The 23,928-nt window shown below is 35.5% G+C and overlaps 1 protein-coding gene across 1 annotated transcript in view; it reads right to left on the bottom strand.

Annotated features, from left to right (window-relative positions):
- LOC124171143 (calcium-dependent secretion activator) overlaps positions 1-23,928 on the bottom strand; it is a gene marked incomplete at its 5' end in the record, with an annotated part of 262,640 nt that overhangs the window by 62,329 nt on the left and 176,383 nt on the right. The window contains 5 exons of the mRNA XM_046550281.1: positions 2,294-2,314; positions 3,332-3,455; positions 7,240-7,303; positions 12,035-12,136; positions 22,127-22,159. Of these exons, the coding sequence (XP_046406237.1) occupies positions 2,294-2,314; positions 3,332-3,455; positions 7,240-7,303; positions 12,035-12,136; positions 22,127-22,159 (344 nt within the window). The remainder of the gene's footprint in view (positions 1-2,293; positions 2,315-3,331; positions 3,456-7,239; positions 7,304-12,034; positions 12,137-22,126; positions 22,160-23,928) is intronic.

Genomic DNA, 23,928 nt, shown 5'->3' with positions numbered 1-23,928 from the left:
ATCGAGGAAAAAATAAAAAATAATGCAAGGCAGTTAAAATACCAAACTTTTCAGGCACAACACTAAAACTTTTTCCTCTACGTCCTCTCGTGCTCCTGTTTTTTTTTTGCTTGTAAAACTTTGTTTCAATCAACTCCAGCTTAAAAAACCTATATATGTTTGAAATGCGATGCTTGTGGTCTCATTCTTTTTTGAGTCTCGTACATATCACCCAATTGCCGAAAACTACCGAGGCATCTTCGGATCCAGTACGTCACTCACCTAGCATTCTTTCTCCAGAAACGGAGAGTTGAAGCAGGTAAGATGAAAAAGGTCATTGGGTGAGATGGGGTAGGGATAAAACACGCTTCCATTGTTTTTGTGTAACTTGATATTTTCTTTCAAAGATAATAATTCATGGACTGTGTGGTCTCAGGAAGGAAAATAAAATATCAGAGGCATGGGGTAATGGAGGGCCGAGAGTGTTTTTTTTAATCTGTGACGTAGTCACTTTTGATGTGGCTGTGATCCTATAGCATTGAGATTCTCCCGATGGTTGTTCTATCTCTTTGTAAGAGTCACACTATGTGCACTATGTGTCATATTGTGCCGTAAAAATGTCTTCGGCTGAAATTCTGTAGCATAACCCCTATGAGAGCTTTTAAACAAAATGGTTCATGAGTTGGACAAGCATTGCAGTGCAATGGTGCATACAAAGGTAGGATCGGAACTCTTTCTACTCCCCTCGTATGGGGCACGCATTCACTGAAACATAAATTTAAAATTTTTGATCCAGATCCGATGCCTTCAGCAAATTTGGATCCAAAGTATCCATCCACAAATATTTGGATCCGAGGTATCCGATCTGACCATCCCTAATCGTAACATACCTTTCTCTTCCACCAACTGATTTCTTATAAAAAACTGCAATTTAAGGTCTAAATGAACAACCCCACCAAACGATATCCTTAAAACTAAAACCACTTACACTTCAGTTATGCCTAGCTTATAAAATTTATTTAATGGGGCCCCTGGCATAGATAGCTGGTAACAGCTAACATAGATGATAGCTGGTAATACCTGGCATAGAGAATAAGTGGGTTGGCCTAAGGAATAGCAGAGAAGCAATGAACCAATCAGAATGAGTCAGTGACATCATCAGCTTGTCTGCAAAAGGGTTAAGGTTGGTGATTTTTCATTGCAAATAGTTTGGAAAGTAGGGGCAGATTGCAAACAGAAAAATAGGGTTTTCATTTTTTTCATGGAAAAAAAGGGGACCCTGGAAATGGGCCACCTACCATGCATGTGACGATGATGTATGTAAGTATTTTCTAAAAAGCTGAGTTTCTGAGTCTTGCGTAACTTGGATTCACTTCATTGGTGAAAGCGTAGGAATATTTATCACAGAAGCAGTGGATTTGCTAAGTGTTCCAAAAATGGAGCTTAGAAAAACCACAGCTTTAAAACCACAGTCTTAAAAAAATTCTAAGAGGGGAAATTCATAAATAAGATTCTCTCATACTGTTTTATAAATCATTCCTACCATTTTTATTGAGCAAGATTAATTTAATATTGCAAATTATTCTCTGGCTGTGAAAAGAGAGCTACCAAATGAAAATATTTAAGTTGAAACTTAATTTTTTTGAATGAACTTGCCACATGAAGAGGGCTAATCACTGTGATTTTAACTTTTCCATTGTTTTAACACAGTTATCTTCACGAGTGAAAAATATTATTCCTACCATTACTTAATTATCCATAATTATATTTTCAACTTGTAGTATGTTCTTACATGCTTAGGAAAACAGGGAAAAGTAAAAACTACATTGTATTTCATGAGTACTAAGTGTCCGAACGTTTTGCTAGGGTTACAATACATTGATAGCATAAGATGGATTTGAAATATATGCTGACAAAAACCATCACTAGCAAGTCACTACGACTAGCTGAAGTAAATCTTCATATTTTATACCACTGACATATTTCCATTAATAAATCATTTTTTTATTTTTGAGTGATTTATTTTTCACCACTCGCTACATGACAACATTTAGTAACAAACAATAATCTTGTATGTATGAAACTAAAAAGTTTTCCTTCAGGCATATAACCTCAAATTAATGAAAACTATTTGACAATTAGGGCTATAAAAGAGGGCTATTTATTTGGCTTAATACAGGCCCACAATATATTTAAATTGAATTATTTTCTTCATCGTAAGCAGTATAGATGCATACAAAATTATAAATGCCTACATCAAAATAAAAAAAAGCTCAGTCATATCATGCAACGGATACAGTAATAGGCAATTTACCTTGCACTGTTCCTTCTCCACCTTACCAAACAAAGAAGAAAAAATAAATCATTGAGTCTGCAAGAGAAACAACAACATCACTTTGAAATTATTTCTCATACTACCCACCACAATGATGCCACACTCTGGTATGGCTCGATATGCCATATCAAATTTAGGATAACACCTTACTTTTATAAGAGAGACAATTATTTCATCAGGGTTTATCACTTTCATCTGCATAAAAGAATATGAAAATGGCCTATTCAAAACAGACTACGAAGAAAGATGATGACTTAATATTCATGGAACTAAGAAAATGTATCAGTTGAGAGGAAGACAGACTTCACACCTGAGGTGTATACATAAATAAACTGGATTCTTTTGCATTTTAACATGGAAAAACAATTCTCACTATAGCATGCCATTGAAGATGTAAGTCGAGATGGATTAAAAACGTTGGAAATGCAAGGACAGAAAAAAATACCAGGCATTTGAGGTACATAACCAAGAAAGAAAGTTGCCCAAGTTAAGCAGGCTCAATGCCGATATTGTTTTGTGATATAATAGGGATGAATGGATATAAATAAAAGATAGCCAACCTTTGTGATACATAGAATTCAATTCTACCCATCAAAAATTAATCACGTATATTGACTCCATATGAACTGTAGATTTATCATTTTATAGTATATGAGGCTTTCCTCCATTTTATAATCCTGAGCATTGCCTTAAATAATTGCTATTAACAGTTAATATACCACATGAAATACATTTTTACACATTTTAACAACGTGAAAATCTAGCAAAACAATGTTTTCATGAAAATAAATTACTTTCCACACAGTATTACACCATAGTTAAAATACAAAATAAATTTACTCAAGTTGCATTTCAGCATGAAAATATATGAAATCATACAGTTTGCTTCAGAATGAAACAATGTTTTCATCACTCTGACCATCAAGAAGTTCAAGGAAAAAAGCTGAGAGAAATAAAAGCAACTCAGAATCACATAGAAGAATTTATGAGAACTATTGAAATATTTTTGCTTCTTACCTTCTATATTAGCTTCAGCAGATAATCTTGTATAATTAACCAGGGCAGCTGTCTCTAAGCATTTCTTGATCATGCCTCGAACTTCCTCTGGTGGCACAGGTGTGACAATATCCTTCATAAGAACCTATTAAAGAACAGCCAAAGTTAAAAAAAATATGACATTACATTCCCATACATCACATAAAAATAAAATATGAAAAATATATAGTGCTTATATAGCCTGATGCTGCCACAGTAAGTTGCATTGTCAGGTTTACCTTAAATGAAACAAAAGACAAAATCATAATCCAAACATGAATTCTAAAAAATTATTTTCTTCACTTAACTCCATCAATACGTATGGTGGGGTAAGACATACAATGAAAAATACTCTTTAGGGATAATACAAATGCCAGATAAATTTGATGCTCCACACCAAGAATGCCAAGCATAGATTCATCCCAGTAGAAAAGGGCAGTGAGCACTTTAAAGTAATGATTTGGTAAAACTAACAGCACTTGAATGCAAATAGAATGCTTATTCATCAAAAAGGGCTTAGAAAATTCTTCTAAGGTTTGCACTGTGGTAGCAATTACATATTAATAGACATGAAATGCATTCAATTATTGCCATTCGTCTAAACCGGTATTTCTAAGACCAAATAATTTGTATATTATGAATAAACTAATGGTCGGTAAAGAATCACAATGCCTTTCGTTTTCTTTGATGAAGGAAACTACCCTATTGCGTCATGCTGCATTCTTCTATAAAGAAAACGAAATGAATGTGCTTGTTTTTATAAATTTGCGTGTAATTTAATTGTGTATATTATACACATGACTCTGAAGCCATTCCACAGTGCAACTATAAGTACCGGATATTGAAGAGACAAGAAATTTTGAGAAAGTATATTTTTTTGTGATGATTCCTAAAAAAAAATATACACACAAACTTCGTCACTATGAACCACCATGAGCTTCGTAATAAGGAGAATTACTGTATACAGTAAAACCTCCACACAACGAACCCTTATACATTGAAATTTTGGGGAAACCTCCCTATTTCTAAGTCATTGGCCTGGTTCTGGACCCATCCAATGGTCAATGCACAAAAAAAACCTCCTGTAACGAACCTCTCCAATTACGTAAACTCCCTACAACGTAGTCTGCGCTTGAGCCAAAAGTGCCCCTACATAACGAATTATTGAGAAAAAGGTAGTATTTTTTATTCACAGGCTATTTTCCATACACTTTATATGTTTTTATGCAATAAGCAGGAAGTAGAACCGCAGCAGAGCACAGCTTAACCAATTGGCTCCGAGCTTCGAAGGGTTCACCTCGGAGACCCACAGAGAGGAGGGAACAAGGAGGAAACTAGACGCAATGGATTGGTGAAGGCCATAGTTAACTTTGATGGTTCCCATCGTAAGAAATGTGCAGGGAAACCAAAGCTTGGCTCCATCAATAGCTTTGCTCTGCTCAGCTCTGTCTATTGCTTTTCTCCGTGTGGTTCCGTCTATTGCTCCGCGATGCATTACTGGATGATCGGCGACAAGGTGTCGATTTAAATATTTCCTGTTGTACTTGTAGATGGTAGTGCTTTTTGGTACAGACTAAAGGGTGTGCCAAGCAGAATACCGATTGTGCTCAGCGTCTATGAAGGCACCATTGTCTGCGATTGCAAGTGTGACCTCAATACAGTGCCAACTTTCACTCATGGTAACTTACTCGCCCCACCTAATTTCCATTGTCATTAATCGATATACAGTGTATACCGGTCACGAACATAGATATTTACTGGTATTTCAAATGAAATCCAACATTACATTTTATTTTGTAAGTCCTAAGGGAAACGTGTTTTTTCAAGCAAAACTGCTGCATAAAATGGCAAATCGATATCGATTTAAATTATTGCACTCCATGAATAATATCAACTAGACACTCAGGAAAATTATGGAGTACTTAAAAAATACATAATCCACAAGCATCAATTTTGGCATTCCTTTCATTTAACACAGCAACTACACTAAGCAATGAGGCATAGAGCAGAATGGACGAGAAAAACAATAATTTCAATTAGAAATACGCAGATTGAAAATCACCCTGTGATAGCCACAGTAAATGGTGGTAAATAATAAAAATTTTTTATAATCACTACAGGAGAGGTTTTTACGGTGAATAAAGCAAGATACACTCGACTCGCAACATGAAGCACCCGGAACACTTGGGTGCACCTTCGAAGATGCAACCAGCACATCTACTCCGAACAGCAAAACCCCATACAGCGAAGTAATAGTTAATCTGGTCCCAACAAATTCGCTGTACAGTTGAGGACCTCAAATCCGGAATCCAGAAACCCGGAAAACCAGAATTCCAGAACATTTGAAAATTCCTCTGCGTAGTGTTTAGACTTGCCACCTCGTGGCACCACTCTCCAAGTCTTGTTATGGGATGAGTAGGAATTTAGCACATACTATGGACATACGCTAAGAACCTTGTCAGGCACACATAAGGATATCAAATATCAAGTACAAAAGCCTAAGCAAATGTATAAATTTATTAATTTACTAAATATACTATGAATACCAGAAATCCAGAAAAACCAGAAATCCAGAAGCCCATCGGTCCCAAGCTTTCTGGATTTGAGGTCATCAACTGTATTGAGGTTTTACTGTATGCATTCAAATATTACCCTAAATATATCAAACTGCAAAGCTGCTTCCCTGCACAGGCACGGTGAGTAAAAATATTAAGTTCTTTGAAACTGTTTTTGGGACTCAAGATTATTGATATTTCACCAATTATGTATACTGAAACAATGGTTTCCTGACTAACAACCACTATCTTCACTGTCCTTTTATAAAATTGGTTAAGTAGGTTAAGTAGATTAGTAGAATCTATTAGAACAAAATTAAAATTAATTGCTCACAAACTTATGCCAATAAACTTTTCCATGGTATGAAAAGGAATAGGGGGCTAACTGAAGTCTTAATATACAATTTAATCTTGAATAAAGCTTCTCAAAGTAAATGTTTTACTAGTTTTACATATATTATGAATATTTATTGCCAGATCAGCCAAATTATAAAATTAATTATTTAAAATTAGAAAATAAACAGGGAAAAAAAGCAATAGAACATGCAGTACCATTGGCACCAAGTCCACATTGGAATTTTAAAAAATAAGGGAAAAACCAAAAGTAGGCATAGGTACTCACATATTGTTTGGCTGGTAATAAAATAATTCTATAGACGATAAAGACATGCCAAAAAATAATTGGTCACCTGAGACATAAAGTGAATTATAGATTAGATAAAAAGAATTCAACCCTCTAAACATAATGCCTCCTACTGAACGTAGTAAGGTCCATTAACTCCTCTATCTACAGTATCTTCTTCAAAATATTTTTCCACTAGTGTATTTCCAGCATTAACTTACCCAGGTACACATGAAATATCAAAATAAAATTTTACTACGCATGGTGTTTAAATTGAGGCTAAGGAATTGCATAGTTTTAGAACAAATTTTAATATATGCATAAGAATTAAAATTTTCCTCGTAGTTTTATCCTTCTTAACATTTTCCACTACCTGTACCTTCATAACTGATGACGGATTCCTAGAAGGCATTTTGGCATTGCAAGTCCGATTATTGAAAAAATATAAACCTTTCCAAAAAAATATGATCCAAAACATGCAATTACAAGAATAATTTCAAGGCTTAGAACAACTGCAAATCATCTTTTTCAGATACATATTTTTCAAAATTCCTGGACCCCCTTTTTCACATTTCATACAATTTTTACCTGAAGTATGAAAACTCCTTATCCCAAAGAAAAAAATTGCTTTGAGGGACAAGAACTTGAAACCATCAGCTTTTGCAATAGCTTAGGCATTAACTACCAACAAATTAACATGAAGTTGTACTCACCCTTTCTAATAATGAAAGCGTTGACTTAAGGGAGCCTTCGGGTCTACCAAATGGAAAGCAGTATCTGTAAAAAAAGACTGAAAGCTAGAAAATAGCAGGCCTGTTCAAAGCCAATGCTTAATTTATGCATTACAATAAAATCTATGCAAGTGAGGGATACCGAAGTTCTTGAATTCCATACACTTTACTTTAACCACTAACTACAGGCAGTCAAGTTTGGCCCATAGGTATAATTCAATTAAAATTGATTCAGTAAAATGCTGAGCGCACTTCCGGTGCAAAGTTATTCATTCACTGTGAACATAAGTATTTCATGGATCTGCATTAATGATACATTAAAAAAACTAACTATAAAAGACAGTAACATGTAGTAGCTTTAACCAGAGATGACATAGATAAAACAAAGTTTTTTAGGAAACATCATCATTTTCGACTTCAGACTATATACCACCAACAAATAATGATGAAAAAAAATGCAGAGGACAAACATTCATTGACAACTCATACACAAGTACAGTCCAAGGGTTCACAGGCTTGGATTACCTCTAAATATGCTTAATAGTGAATACGCTAAAGCAGATCACAGAAAAATATATTTTTATTTCTAGATATAAGGAGGGTGCTGTTTTAAAGCTTGTATTCAGAGAAATGAGAAATTTCCATGGCAAAAATGTTACATATCATGGAAAATAATTTAGTTTAAAAACACACTTCCATTATTTTCACTACTAGTCATGGATTTTCATATCTAGATCTGTAAATTTAATGACACAAAGGTGTGTGGTATACACTTAACTGCCCTAATTGCTGCTTTACAACTGGATAGGGCATGAACTGTGGGCAGACCAAGGCAAAAGAAGAGTGCTGATAACTAGCAGTCTAAGCAGTAGCACCCAGATAGTCATGGCGAGAAAACCTCGAAAACAACATATTCACACAACTGCAGTGCTATCACATAAACAATAACATTTCTAATATACTGTTCAAGGGGACTTCCACAATAGAGCCTAAATAAAGACATTAATCCATTCCAGAGGATTGATCATTCAGCAAAACCCATTGTATGTTGAATCAGCATTATTTCAGGACAAGGAATTAGTTTAAAGAGCATAAGTGCATATCAATACCACAATGCTAGTAAATGTGCTCCGTTAACTAACGAGGCTTAGAATTACATACTTGATGACATGTTGGGTGAGAGGAAACAAAATCAGTGAAATTTTAAAGAGCATACATAAAATCAGCTCAAATCATTTGCCAAATCCATGGAATATCAAACCCATCGTACAGCGGGGTTGGCTGTATTGTAATATAATTATTGTACTTGAATTATCCGAATAAACCTCATAGTACTAATGATGATGACGAGAAAAATGCACAGGAAATCTGAACACATGGGGCACACTTTCAAATTTAGCACAAGGGGCAAATTGAATCTACTGTTTTGTCTCTGTGAGTATTTCATGCCTGAGGACAAGGAAACCAAATCTGTTGAGAGAGATCGCAATATTCCCATCTGGCTCCACAACCCAGCTCTTTGGTTCACCCAAGTGGAAGGAGAATTCCATCCAAAAGGCACCATCCAGGATGCTGCCAAACCCTATTTGATGTTCCTGTTGGATCATACATTCAACACCTAAGGGAGCGTTATCATTAAACCCCCACCTTAGGAAAGCAAATACACTCGCCTGAAGGAGGAACTCATTCAACATACAATGGCATCACAGAGGAGATACATCTTCCACTTTGAAGAATTTTTGGAAAATGAGGAAATGAGAGGTAATGAATCATTACAGTTATCTCAGTCAGCTGGCCAGTGTTGTGGTCTCTGACGGCTTTCCCTAAACCCTATCACGCAACTGCTTACGCATTTACATGCATGCCATTTTGGCAGTAATGCTGGAACAAATTAGGATTTCCTCTATAAACTAGCTAATCAAATACAAAAGGTGATCCAAGGCTTCATGTTGCTGATGCTGCAAACAACAAAGTAGCACTGTAATGGGTCAAGTGACTTCCTGGCAAGGTCGCCACACAGCTGTTGCAGGTATCCAACATGACTGATAGTGTGACTGGTCTAGTGATCAACTCCACTGGCCAATGCTTCTGTTTGCACTTCCTCAATCATCCCCACAGGAATTCTCAAAGCTACTCTTAGGCAGACCCCACTGCTTGGGAAAAAAGCTGGTACTGATACCACAGCAGATTCATGGAGGAAACAAACATGTACACCTCCCCAAGCTCTTAAACTGCAGAAAAAGGCAGGGCCATTCATGACATGGTGACCAGCTATTGTCCTCATGTTAGTCTGTTCGTTTTTGATTACACTACAAAATATCGGTATACTGAGAAAACTTGTTCAGACACTTATGTGTATCCATGGAAATAAGTGTTTGAGCCCCACTCTAAGTCAACCAGTGACCTGTATGTAGACAATGATTCTGTAATTGCAATGAAGGGATGAATTAGGATGCATATTGACTTTGGCCTCCAACTGGATTGTGTGTGGCATTTTGTGGTAGCCAATGTTTCTAAGCCAATTATAGGCAAAGATTTCCAGAGATGTTACTGACCACGAGGGGATATGAGGAATAAATGCCTCAATGATGGTACAACCACACTTCTGGCTAGTGTTAAGGTTGTACAGGAGTCATGGCTATCATTAAATCTGAGATAGAGGCAGCAGCATGTTCCTTCTCCTTAAATTACTGCAGATCATATTCAAACCACTGCGGCAGTAAGACAAACTTTGGGTAGACAACCTCTTGAGAATATGGGAGATTGCTTCAGCATTGAGCCACTCACACCCTGGAGGAGAGGCATTAGCACTTTCCTAAGCCACATTAAACTGGATGAATCAGGGCTGCATCCGAATACATTTCTCTCCTTAGGCTCAGTCCATGATTGCTTAAGCCACCAACTGCCAGCTCCAATTGCAGCTTGGTGCCTACTCTTTCAGGTCATCGTATACAAATGTAGCAGCAGCAATGCTTAGACACCTTTTTCAATCACCAATAAGAAGACGACTGATGTTCAACAGCTAAATTTGGCATCTGATGACAGAAGTTGTGCAAGAGCATGGCACATTTGCATTCAAGGATTTTCTCAGTGCTCTAGCAAGAATAAGAGCAAGGTGCAGGGGATCAACCGGAGAGCGGGTGATAAAATTAGACACTCAATTATGGACCCAGTTGAAGATAAGCAAGAAGAAATACCGTATTTGTCTGAATATAGTCCCCCCTTTTTTTCCAAAAATGCCCATGGTAAAAGTAAAGGGGGGACGATATTCAAACCCTTTTTTTTAATTTTTTCCTGAAACTCAAGTCTCAAAATTAGGGGGGGGGGAATATATTCAGTGAAATACGGTAAACATTAGATACTTAACATATGCAAGAAGTTGACGATCAATCAAAGGCTAGGCTTTAGAGGCAAGCAAATGCAATGGTTATTAGGGCATATTCAAAAGCACCAATAATAAAGCTAACTTGAAGATCTACCACAATGATTCCATATAAAAATATACAAACAACCTCCAATGAAGAAGACATCTAGTGGTATTTGCCATGTATATAACTTTGGTACTATGGGTACCAATGGATATTCGATGGTCATTTTTTTAAACTCAACAATGATGGATGGATGTCTCCTCAGATGTAGTTAGTAAACTGTCTTATAAGATTGCTGTCCTGCATCATGAAATAAATTCAAAATCAAGTTGACTTAATTACTTATGCTTTTGAAAACACCCTTAAACATAGAGTAAAGCCATTTACAATGTTGACTTAGATAGTTACCTAGTCCAACAATGCTTTAAAACACACCCCTCTTCCTTACAACTGAGAGTACATCAAATAATCTTCATGGAATTACTACAGCGTACCAAAAAATAAGGCACAAAAAAATGAGCCAATTCATAGACTTATTTGCTCATACCGAGTAAACAGTTGGCCAGTTTATAGTAATTACAAATGAATATGTTCATCGTTGCATCAAAATACAGAGTCAATATACCATTGATTTCACTTTTCTTTAACATTCTCCAATTACTCTCCCTTCCTTATCTTATGAAGCCAACATGGAGGGTATAGGTAATGACAAACCCCAGTTAATGTGTAGTTGTAAAAGAAAAAATAAGATATTACTTTACTTCCCATAATCAGCTACAGTAAAGAACACAAATCGACAGCAATACTTGTGTACACAACTAGTGAGCATTTCAAATTGAAATTTTCAATACATCCATTAGGAAATATTGTAGTTGAATTTGCAAGTTTGTGTAGGAGAAAGTGAAAAGACTACCTCAACCTTTGTGACTAAAAGAATCCATTGGCACACCATGGATTTCATACACAAGAAACACAGAATAGAATAAAGGATCTTATAATTAGCTTCAATTAATAGTTAATCTTGATTGCATGGCATGGCTTGGGCAAATAAAAGCCTTTTGGCATCATAAGTAAATGACAACATATACTAACCACTGTGTTGAGGGGATGTGGGGTACGTTTCCCACAGAACATTCCCATATCATCACCTTATCATTATTTCTGTTATAAAAGACTCAGAATTAAACCAGGAAATCAGAAACATCTCCATGCACAACAATAAAAAGCATGAACATTCATGTTGCTCAGCATTTACAACAGAAAGATACCGAGGCACCTACTTCAAAGCAATGAAAAACTTTCGGCTAGAGAAGAAAATTAGGCCAAGATTGCTTAACACATTTTCTAATAAAATCAACATGTTGAATTTAAATTATATATGACAATTATCCCAAGATCAAAGTTCATACCTAAAATTTGTAATTTGATTTTCCAATAAAATCCTCAGTCTTTCTTTTATTTCTTGAAACCTCTCCTTTTCTTCATGCGTAACTGTCCCAACCCCATCGGGCCTGTAAATAAAAAGACATTCATTAGGTTGTGTTAAGTCTGAAAACTATGGCAATGAAGTCACAAGTGAAATGTGGAAGATGTGAATCTAGTAAAATTCAATTAGAAAAGGGGAATGATTAAGGATTTCTTGATCAATAATCCATGTATCTTACGGTGGAGAGAGATTTTAGTCACGGATGAATAAATTAAATGATGCATGTATAATGTTGACAAGTTACAAAACTTTGAATTTCATGTACTGCAAATCAGAAAACTGGAATTAAAATTTTGACAATACACAATAAATACTGAAGTTTAAAACCCTTAAACTTTACACTTGGACAAACACAAAAATTACATGTGAATCCGTATGATTCCATTATAACAATGAGATAGGCTAATTAAAAGAGAAAATTTCACTGTTACTTAGTATTCTTGTAAAGCATTGAAAGAAGCCATGCTTAACAAATTTTCAGCACTACAATTGGAAGCACACTAGACAATCATAGCATTCAAAATTTAATTATTAAAATGCAACAGTGACTAAAATTAAATAAAGGCATTCAACACTTAGGCCTAAGGCTAGCAAGTAGATCTTCAAATTTATTATGCTTGTGGATATTCAATATCCTGTGCCACCACAGTGATAGCGTTGATATCTAGCCAGTCTTAATGTGTGATATTATTTCTCTCGCCCTAAAAAAAGAGCTCAACAAACCATGCAAGTAAGACATTCAATTTATTCAGATGAGTTGCGCTATTTTAATTTTTATCCTATCACAAATAATTCATGAACTGAATAAATAATTTAGTCACCATGATAGCAAAAGACATAATTTTTCAAGGAAATATAGATGGTTTATTACAAGAAAGTAAAATGGTCGTAGAATTTTATTCACACCTAAGCCCAACACACTTGCAGGAAAAACTAACTTCATTTTATTTGCAATTAATTCCGAGACTGGAATACAATCACTTAAAAAAACAAATTTAAAAACAAACCCACCCAATACTTCAACTTGGGTAGAAATAATGGGCAAGTATTGGAATCTAAACAACAAAAACACACATTTTTCCTCCAATTTTAAAATGGCATAACTAAGAAAGTACACTCTTGAGCTTTATGATTTACTTCAAATACAGTACATACTCTTGTCTTACATTGTAAACCTAACCCTGTAACAATAGTAATAACAGCCACTATGCCTTTGATCTGGTAGACACGATTGCATACATCAGTAATGGTACAAATTGATATAATTATACCCACTTATAACACAGGCAATCACTGAATTATCATGTATAACCAACAAAGGTATTTTGGTAATACCAGCAACAATTAGGATTGAAAAAGGGCAGCAGGAGCACCGTGCAATATTGTGATTCTTGGCATGTATTTTCCATGATATTCACTTTGTATTTATCCACAACAAAGGGATCATGCAGCGATTGCAATCAATCATGAATTGTAATCGATCGTGGAGCATGCTAAAAATCTGCCCCAATTAGGTGATATTTCACAAGTGGAATGTTGCCTTCAATTGAGTTACAAAATATCTCTATCAATGGAGACAATTACATAGGTCAAGCCATGAGTTCATAAAATTATATCATGTCAACTCGATCCAGGTAAAATGGGCCAACACCATAATCATACCATATTGTAGGTTTTACCAACATGTCCTTCAGTGATGCATTGACTGAGGAAACATTTTTCCCTCGTAAGCATCCTTAATCCTAAGTGGAATTAAGCATAGCTTCCTTATCAATAGCATCAGTTGTGCTTTTGCCATGGATGAAAGTCTTTCTTTACCTCACTATCATTTGTGCTGAATTTTGGCTTATCCATAAACAAAAATTTAAGTTCTCATGCATATATTGAAAGTGAGATGAAAATTATAAAATGGGCAAACTCATTGCTAAAAAACTGATTTTTTTAATGCACCGTGATACCACATTCACAGGGAATGACAAACAATCTTACTTGTGAGAATTGATTTTCTAATATACAAAACGGTAATTATTTCATCAGTCAACATTGTTTCACACACTAAGATTTGAATTTATTGCAGAATATAAAACTAGCAATTTCTCACATGGAATAACAGGAAATATTATAAGTTTACCAAAAACATTTCTTTCAACCCTTCATAATCATAAACAATAGAACCTTGATTTAAAGAAATTCAAGGCACCTAAAAACAGTAGAAAATACATTGTAGTGAAAATTGTTATTGTGAAGCTAAATTTTCCATCAGATTTTACATTATTTCGCAGCTTATATTAATAGTTTCAACGAATCCGATAGAATGATCCAATACATTAAACGCATTATTCCCATTTATCTATAAATCATAATTTAAAAATTATGAAAATATTAATTGGACATGGTGACCACATTCTATCTATGTTCGAAAAGGTCCAGTCTTTAGCTACTACGATGTGAAAAATAATTTCTATGAAAGAAACTTGTCTTAGGGCCATAACATTGATTGAAGACGGCCTCTAAACATATTTTTTGCAGGGTAAGATGCTGCACTGACGAACACTCTGCAAGTGTATACGTCACAAATTAGTACAAACCGAAAGAAAATTGTGCCTTGGGAAATTGAAAGTGCAACTCAATGATAAAATGCACATTTTACCCTCTAGTATGGAGTAAATTTTGAGAGTTTCATGTCCTTCAGTGCTGGTTTCCGAGAACCATGCATCAGTGGCTGAGTAATTCACGCAAGCGAGATCATGGATTCGGGAAAGTAGTTTGCAAGAATGCACCAAACCTTTCATGACGCCAGATACTAAATTTTCAGAGGCCACACCACACAGTTATGTTGCGCATGAGTAGCACAGGAGGCAAATATTATGGGAAGTGGTTCCTAGACCATGGAGTTCAGTCACGTGCCTCAGTCCACAATTTTTGGAAGCCAGAAACACAGAGTACCCATACAGTTTATTAGCGCGCGAGAGCGGCGTAACATAGTGGGCTGGTGAGCAGGGGAAAACTCACAGGCAGGGGAGGCTGTAACTCTCATTCCAGCCAGAGACCAACCTGAGTGCAATAGACAACCTTATGGGTGATTGCATTACCTTTCACCTCTTCATAATAAGATTGTAAATCACCGTACTAAATCCAAAATTATCATTCAATTGTACAGTAAACTGGTGCACCTCACTCGCCATAGCACCGAAAATCACAACGTGTGGCTTCTGCGAGTTCTAGTAGCTAATATGATGTGGTGGCAGACAGCCCATCGCACAGACTTGAGTCTTATTCTCACACAGAGTCACAGAGCATTCCAACTAGAAAATAGTTCAAAGATAAAAAAACTACCAAGTTCCTTGGCATGGCAATTATTCTACGGTGTCTGAACACTCGTTTGGTACCCTTGGTGATGCAATGATGACTGGAGGCAAATTTTAATGGGCACTATGTGCTCCGCATTCCAAACAGATGTTACCTATGACGTGAATTGGTCACTGAAAATTGAGTTATCATTGTAATGAAGAACAAAATAGTGATTAAATAATGAGTCCGAATTCTTATCTCCATAAATATTGTGAAATTTACAACACAAATTTTAGCAGAAACGGCGTCGTGGCTTAGAATAGTTATCTGTTTTGGTAGATTACCAAAACTATAACTATAAATAGGTCTAAATTTGTGTTCCTCTCCAAGTTTCACCACCCTACACGTCTCCACCACCACCCTACACCTCTCCCCTACACTAGTGCCATTTTTTGCCACACTCTGCAAAGTTTATGAGAACTGATTTAGGACTGACCTTGTTTGTACCAATGAAATTTCGCAACAATGAAGCTTCTATAAACTAAACAGAGTGCATCTTGAGTTCGACTGACAACAATCGTGCTCAAGATGCATTCTGATTGGCTATATGTAAGTGTAAAGAGATAAGGATGAACATTGACCATCTTTCTCACAGCTTATGTCCGTTGTAGACTATCCATAACAACAAATTGGTAGAAATGATTAAAAATCAGCGACTGATGTAAAAACTTTTCAGATCCCTTCAAAATTAAATATTCCCTTAAATATAAAGAGCATATTTTGGCGATTCCAGTAAATTTGCCAAGATTTTCTCTAAACAGATAACTACATTAAAGGGTACACTTTCTCTTACAACAAATCCTCCAAGAGGAAAGGAACCAAAAAGCATCCTAATTTTCAAGGCAGCTCTAAATACTTCTAATTACTCATAATTTCTAAAATACCATAACTAGAATGTATGAACACACAAAAACATGTTAAAATACAAGCATGAAAGCTAAGTTCGATAGCAACAGCAAATCTTACACGATAAAATCATAAGAATAATAATCATTAAAGATTTACAGTGGTGCTAAAAAAACAAATTCAGCAATTCAGCTTCTGATTTTCCATTAATCAGGGAAAAAAGAAGACAATTAATCCTCATTGAATATATAAAAATCAGCTAACGTAGACAGACATGGACTACATAAAAATTGCCAATGATATATGTACCTAGAACTCCTAACAATGGTTGAAATTTCAATTACTAAGAGAATATTATATCATTACACCAGCTACATTCACAGTGTTTAAAACAGTGAAATCAATATTTAATTGGAATTAAGGATCAAATTTTCTACACAGTGAATAACAGAATGACCAAAAATATGGTAATTTTGAATCCATAGGATTCTGCAACAACTTACAGAAAGATTTGGCTAATAAGAGGATACATATCAACCTTTGAGTAAATGCTGGGTTAAATTTGTTGTTTTAATGTTGCGTGTGCTTTGAAATTTTTTAAAATTCAATGTAAGACAACTATGCATTGACTCCACATTGGTCCATTTCCTTGTACAACAGTTTAGCTAGGGTTGCATTCAGCTTCATAAGGTCACTCAGCTGATCAGCTTTGTGACCTGAAGAAGCTGAGTGCAACCCTGGCAAAACCCTGTTGTCAGAAGAAATGGACCTGCTTGGCAACAGGCCCAGAAGACCTGTATCCATGAATAGAGGTGATTGTGAAGATTTTTTTTTTCATATTTCCAGGAGCTTTGTATCAGAAAAGTAGTCTCTGAGGCTCAGAATTTGGCAAGTTTTTTTTTAAATTATCAACTGTCCTGAACTTCTTCCAGCCAGATACAGTTAAAAATTATAATTCACTTAGGTTGAAATTTTAAATAGGTGGGACAGAGACGGACATGGCTTATTTTTATGGCCAGTCAATAAAGTAAGAGCAGAAGACTAATAAATACAGACAAAATATGTAATATTCTGAGGGTAAGGAACCTGTCATACTCATGATTGCCATGTGATGCACTAGCGTTCAATGCTGACAAGATTTCCATTAACAGTTTCTAGAAATGTACTATGTATGCAGAAAATGGGAAGATCAATGGTTTATTTAAAATTTCAAGAAAAGATACAGTCACTTTCAAAAGTTTTAGAACAAAGTTTGTGGCGCCACTTCTGCTTCTCGAAAAATTTTAATTTCCCTTACTCTTTTTGTATTTCTTGGCTACTCACCGGAAATATTTTGTTTGTGCATGAAAATATATTGACTTCGAAGGAGATGTTTATTGAAAATAGATCATTCTGTTTCGATTTTTGCCGGATTTAATGATAATTTTGTGTGCATTTTCAATTTACTTTCCCCAGTTTTGACTATTGGTATGTATTGTACGTATTAAAAAACCTTTCATGAAAGCAGGTGCAGTGGCCTAGTGGAGCAAACGTGTGATTATGATGCCGGAGATAAAGAGATTGAGTCCCCGACGAGGAAAACATCACTAAATTTTTTTTCAGGTCGTTCACTCGTTTCGTATTTCTTTGTACAGTTCAAATCATTTTAAATTCACAGCTTTATAAACTTTTTTTAATGATAATAAGTCTTATAAAAGGTAGGAATGGGTTAGGGTTAGACATATAATTTCCATGAAAGGATAGTACATTTTGAAGGTTATAGATTTGCAAAAGAGGATTACCTTAACATGGAGGTGAAGGGCGCAAAAAAACCCACCGCCGGTGTTAACATAATTTTTTACATCTAGCGACAAAGGATCATTCATATCAGTTGATTATTGCAAATATATCAATTGGTTTTGATTGCAGCTGGTTTTGATTGCAGCTGGTTTTTCAGATTTTCTGTAGTGAACACTATGCTGATCACCACCACCAACACCCATCTCGTAAGGCATGTATTGGAACACAGAGGGCTTATGATACGAACCAAAATTTTATGCAATCATAAAATTATACAAATAAAGTCAACTTTTTGTGAAGAGATGTCGTGGAACAACATATCTGATGATCAAAGAAGATATCGCATTGCCCTCAAATTTTATTAACTGCAAACTCAGTATGTTGGTAAGCTGTTCATACAAAATTTGCCAGCAATATGATATCTTTGTTGAACATTAATTCATAAAATTCTACGTTTTCATTAGTTGCTTTATTTACAACATACTCAGGGTAAAAAGATTACATATAAAATACATATAAAGTTGTCAGAAGGCAACGCTTTTTTGAAAGGGCTATTCGAACAGTCTATTAGAGGATTTTAGATTTCAGTGCTGTTTCAAGGTACAGTCAACTCCAAAAGTAAATGTGGGAAGCTCAGCCGCGCCACTCCTAGGACCCAGCTCAAACCACGTCAAATTCGCATGACAAACTTTCGGATGTTGGCACTGCATTTGAAAAAAGACGCGGTAAGAGGAGTTGGGGGTGGTTGGGGTGGAAGAGAAGTGGGATGAGGAAGCTACGAACTGCGAGAAGTCCTTAGGTTTGCGCCGTATAGTGCGAGTTGAATGGACACTACCTTTCGAGCTATTTTATCGGCGACAAAAATTCTTTCGTGGACTAAAAACATACGAGCGAGATCCCAGGCAGTACGATCGCAGCTGGCACGAGTGACGAAGCTAGGAGCGAGGTAGAGAGCCAGGAGGAGAGTACCGAGGCAGGAAAGGAGAAAGTTATTAGGAGAAAAGTGTATCCACCGACATGAACCTGGTGTCGGCACCATTGCATTTTTTCCGTAGAGGCGTGTGGGACTCGGAAATTATCTTGCATAAAATTGTATTCACAACAAATTTCTCAATAGCTGTTGGTTAATCAAGAGTATCTTTTAATAAATAACTGCAAATTGTGCATTTCTACCGGCAGATATGTTTGTGACAGCACATAATATCAGTCAAACTACTCCATAGTAAAGTAAAACCGACAACTGATTTCTCAGGGCCGAGATATTAAAACTGAACTGCCGATAGTATTTTTATTAATTAATATCTTTTAAAAAATAATCAAGCTTTCAATGCATAGCTTGCTTGGAAAGCAATAATAATATTCCCAACATGATCCGCCATAATTATGAATAATTCCAACTTCAAGAAACGTTTAGCAATTAAATACTTTTTTAGGATCCAAGTTCCCTAACCTGACCAAACACTGACAGGATGTTATGATCATAATGTAGTGCCGCGGCGCTAGATTGCCGGTTCGCGGAAGAAGGGTTGGCAAGTGAAATAAAACGCCTTCCAAGCCCAAGTAAGGTCGCTTTACTTTCTTTCATCATAGGGTTTTTCTCGGACTATGTCCCTTTATGACTTATGGAGGATCCCACGTCTGTAAACGCAACGTAAATTTGACGTGGTTCGAGCTGGGTCCTAGGTGTGGCGCGGCTGATCTTTCCACATTTACTTTTGGAGTTGACTGTACAAATTCACTAAATATAAAATTGATCTGGCCATGAAAAGCTGAGAAATTCTCATTTTTCATAGTACTTCTTCTTACGAAATTGCTATATTTTATTAACTTTTATCTAGTTTTTAAGAGCTAGAATAGCGCCAAAATCCATTTCTGGGCATGCAATTTCCTAAATTTTCTGGGGGAGGACCTCCAAATATCCCGGTAGGGAGGGCCCTATCCAAGGGCCTACAAGCATCCCAGACCGCCCCTAAACCTGTCCATAAAATGGGATGTTAAACTGTGGTCCTCTTGACACCTTTCATTAATATGTTGACCGCCACAATGGTCATAGTGACCGGCCAAACAGCAACCGAGTGCCAGGGAATTTCTTGCACCAATGTTCTATGGGAGAGATAGTTTTGGCATGACTGAAGTGGTCATTATGGCTGAATTACTTCAAAATAGTGAAATTCATTTTAGATTCATTATAATGATATTTCTACGTGACATGAACCAATAATACATGAACGATGAAAGAATCAACCATGGCGTAACAGGAAGTATGTACTAAAACACCATGCCGGTCAACATGTTAAGAATAGGCTAGCAAATATAGTCTGAGGTTTCAGGCGAGATGGAGTGGAAACGTGACATAATGAAAATGAAAAAGCAGGAGCAATTTCCACAATTTTACATTTATTAATACTACCGGTTTCGCTTTACAGCATCATCAGGTACGCATCATACGTTTACGTCATCATACGTCATGTACGTTTCAGCATCATACCTGATGATGCTGAAAAGCGAAACCGGTAGTATTAATAAATGTAAAATTGTGGAAATTGCTCCTGCTTTTTCATTTTCAATAGGCTAGCATGCCAATTACAAAGCTGGATTTCTTCCAACCCCACCCTCTCCTCATGGGGCAAATTAACTCTCTCAATGATCAGTATAAATAATAAGCACTTTGATAAATTCCTTCACAAATTTGAATATGATAAAGATTCTTAAAAACGCCTCCTCCTACATCAAATTCATCTCCCGCACTTTTACCATAGCCACTGCAGAGGTTCATTTATCATTTTCAAATATATCACAACCACTCAAGGCAAAAGCCTATGGTGGATCAAAATCATGTAAAAAATTCCAAACTTATTCTGGGCCCCAAAGACATTTTTTCTGACCTCAACCCACAAGAAATCTAAAAAATGTTATTGACGACCACCAGCAATAATGAAGCTTTGAAAAATAAGTCACCACAGTAAATGATTAACCAAAATCAATCCTTTTAATAGAATGTTAACTATCACCATGTCAGCCTTAGAAATGTGCACATTAATCCCCACTTACATCTTGATTAGACTGTTAGCCACCAAACTACTAAGCTTTCCAGTCTCACATAAAATTGGAGGGTACATAAAAATTAGATTTCCAGTTCAGTTAAGCATAATATCCAACCTAGGCTCATTATAATGCCATTAATGGCATTACACACAAAAAATTGCTATCACCATTTTTGGATCAAATATATTAATTAACCTGTGAAATGACATTGATGGCAAAATGCAGATATTCATTTTATGTAAAACTAGCAAACAACAGGAAGTGGTGAGATCATTTCAAATATTAGATGAATGTCATTGCATCTCACTTAGTACTCTAACTAGAGGAACTATTGCTGAGTTAAACCACTGAAACCTGGAGCAGTTACTATTACGACAAATCGCGAAATTTATAATATCATGAAATTTATATATGTAACATGAAATTTATAGTCTTCAACATTGTCTTTATTTCAAAGCAATTCACAGTGCATTAAGACAACTGGTATTAATTGAGAGGTTGTTAAATGAAGCATGCCTGTATAAGGAAAGCATATTGTGGTGCTTGTAATGAAGGAGTAAAAATAGTAGCAATGGAGAATTTTTGACAGGCAACATCTTTGGTGGAATTGAAGATGGTTCTACTTAATTAAGAATTTATAGACACAATTTAAAACACAAACACATTCACCTTCCACAGTAAAATTGATGTAGGTTTATCATTATATACGTGAGAGACAACCATATATGCTAGACATAGTACATGTATAGGTATGACAAGTATTTATAGGAGCTTTAAGATGAGGTTTACAATGGTGGAGCTTAGAGCACAATCTTTAATATCACATAATAAAAGGTTTATTCCAACAAGATATTACCATAAATTTAATTTTTTCAATTAATATATCACATGCATAGCACTTTAACAGCCAATGCATTAGACAACTACCACTAAAAAGAGCATAGCCAGATAACTCTAAATTGAGTGCAATTTTATTAAATAATTTTTCACAAACCTTGCAACAGAGGTATCTTCAAGCACCTCCGTGCTAAGTAAAGGATATTTAAATTAGTATAAGGAGTAAAGAAGAGGTCATGTAACAAAGCTTTAGAGTATAGTGATTAATGTCATAATAATGCATAGGTGATTCTTATGACAAACGAAAACTTTGAAGTGTCATGTTTTTTGTCCTACCTTAATCAATTAGATACAAAGATGAATGTCAATTGTTTTGTTGAACATAAGAATAAGAAAATATTAGTGTTATTTGAAGTGAATTGAATGCCATGTGTAGCACTACTTTAAATTTCATGTACTTAACTGAAAGATATTTTTCAAAGATTACTCCAAGCTCACTTAATCACATAGTGATGGTGTAATCAAGAGATTAAAATGAATCAGAAATTAAACAAAACTAGAAAGAGGAGCTGAGAAGAGTTTAAATGATCAAGATTATAAAAAAACAAAACTTGCTGATAGTTATACTTTCCTGGAAATGAAGAGGTTAAAATGCATACATACAGCAACCATCACCTAAAGTAGAAAAGAATAGGCTTCCCTAAAGGCTTTATCAATATGAGGCCGGAAATGAGCTAATTTTTCAGAATCCCCTTTCAGTGGCAATAAGAGAAGACATCAGATTGAAGAACTTGGCCTCAAATTGTAATAGCAGTTGACTTTTTTATGGAAAAACCCAATGCCTAATGGGTACTTAATGCCAAAAATAATTCAAATGAATGTATACGGACACTAAACTTTGTTGACCTTGTCCTATCGTACAACTAGTTACATTTTCCATTCCCCACTAATTCCCAAATCGTGAATGTGATAACATTTTCCCACTCATGGTACCATCTGAAATTAAAAATGGACAGTTTTAATTCAAGCATATATAAGGCTCCAGATGGTACAGCAGTGATTGTGAAAACAGGTTGAGAACTAGCTCAGGCCAAATTACATTCCACTTTAACATATATTGAATTGGAGACTGCCGGATCCCATTCCTACCATATCAAAATAATTAGCTACTATGTATATGATTAAAAAAGGCAAGGGACTGAAAATAAAAACATCTTTTTTCTCAGCATCTTAATGCTATATTTCCTAAAGTTTTATCTCACTGAACCCTAAAATAACCCAGTATTTTCAAAACCCACCACAGTTAAGCATATTCATTATGCTGATAACAGGAGAAATAGGTAGATAGGTAATAAAACAGCTGGTAGGCAGAAAATTATGTGAATTATTAGAAAATAATTTTACAAATGCTTGAAAATGACTGGAGTACCGATTGCTTACATAAATCCATAATTCGAATTTACCGAATCTGAACGCAAGTACCTATACCTGAGAGGCGATCTATCCCTTCCCTTGTAGCATTTCTAATGGGTATCAAGTCAACATAAATCTTATCAAAAATGGCCACAAATTTTTACTGTGAAATGTAACTTTGTATATAAGGACACACACATTCATACAAAATACATGCACACATGCTATCTTAAAAATATTATTTTACATCATAGAATATAGGCAGCATGCATCGTGAACGTCCAGTATTGGCTCATGTCCTAGCTAGAAGGGGAGTGTATCCGGCATTCCCAGTAAACTATTCCATTTCATTCTGGGTCTCATATACTTCCTTAAAATCCATGTCAAATTTGCAAAATAACTCTCTTATCTTTTATTATGTACAACTAACCTTCTTCCCGCTAAGAAAAATTTTGTTACTAAGCAGCATAATTTCTACTTCTGTCCTCATGGATATATCTTAATTTCACAAAAATACTAAGCACTCCTTATGAATTGTCTGCTTTT

This window comes from Ischnura elegans, chromosome X (assembly GCF_921293095.1).
Source record: "Ischnura elegans chromosome X, ioIscEleg1.1, whole genome shotgun sequence".
NCBI classification, from domain to species: domain Eukaryota; kingdom Metazoa; phylum Arthropoda; class Insecta; order Odonata; family Coenagrionidae; genus Ischnura; species Ischnura elegans.
The sequence above is the reverse complement of the archived record's forward strand: the minus strand, read 5'-3'. Positions and strand labels throughout refer to the sequence as shown.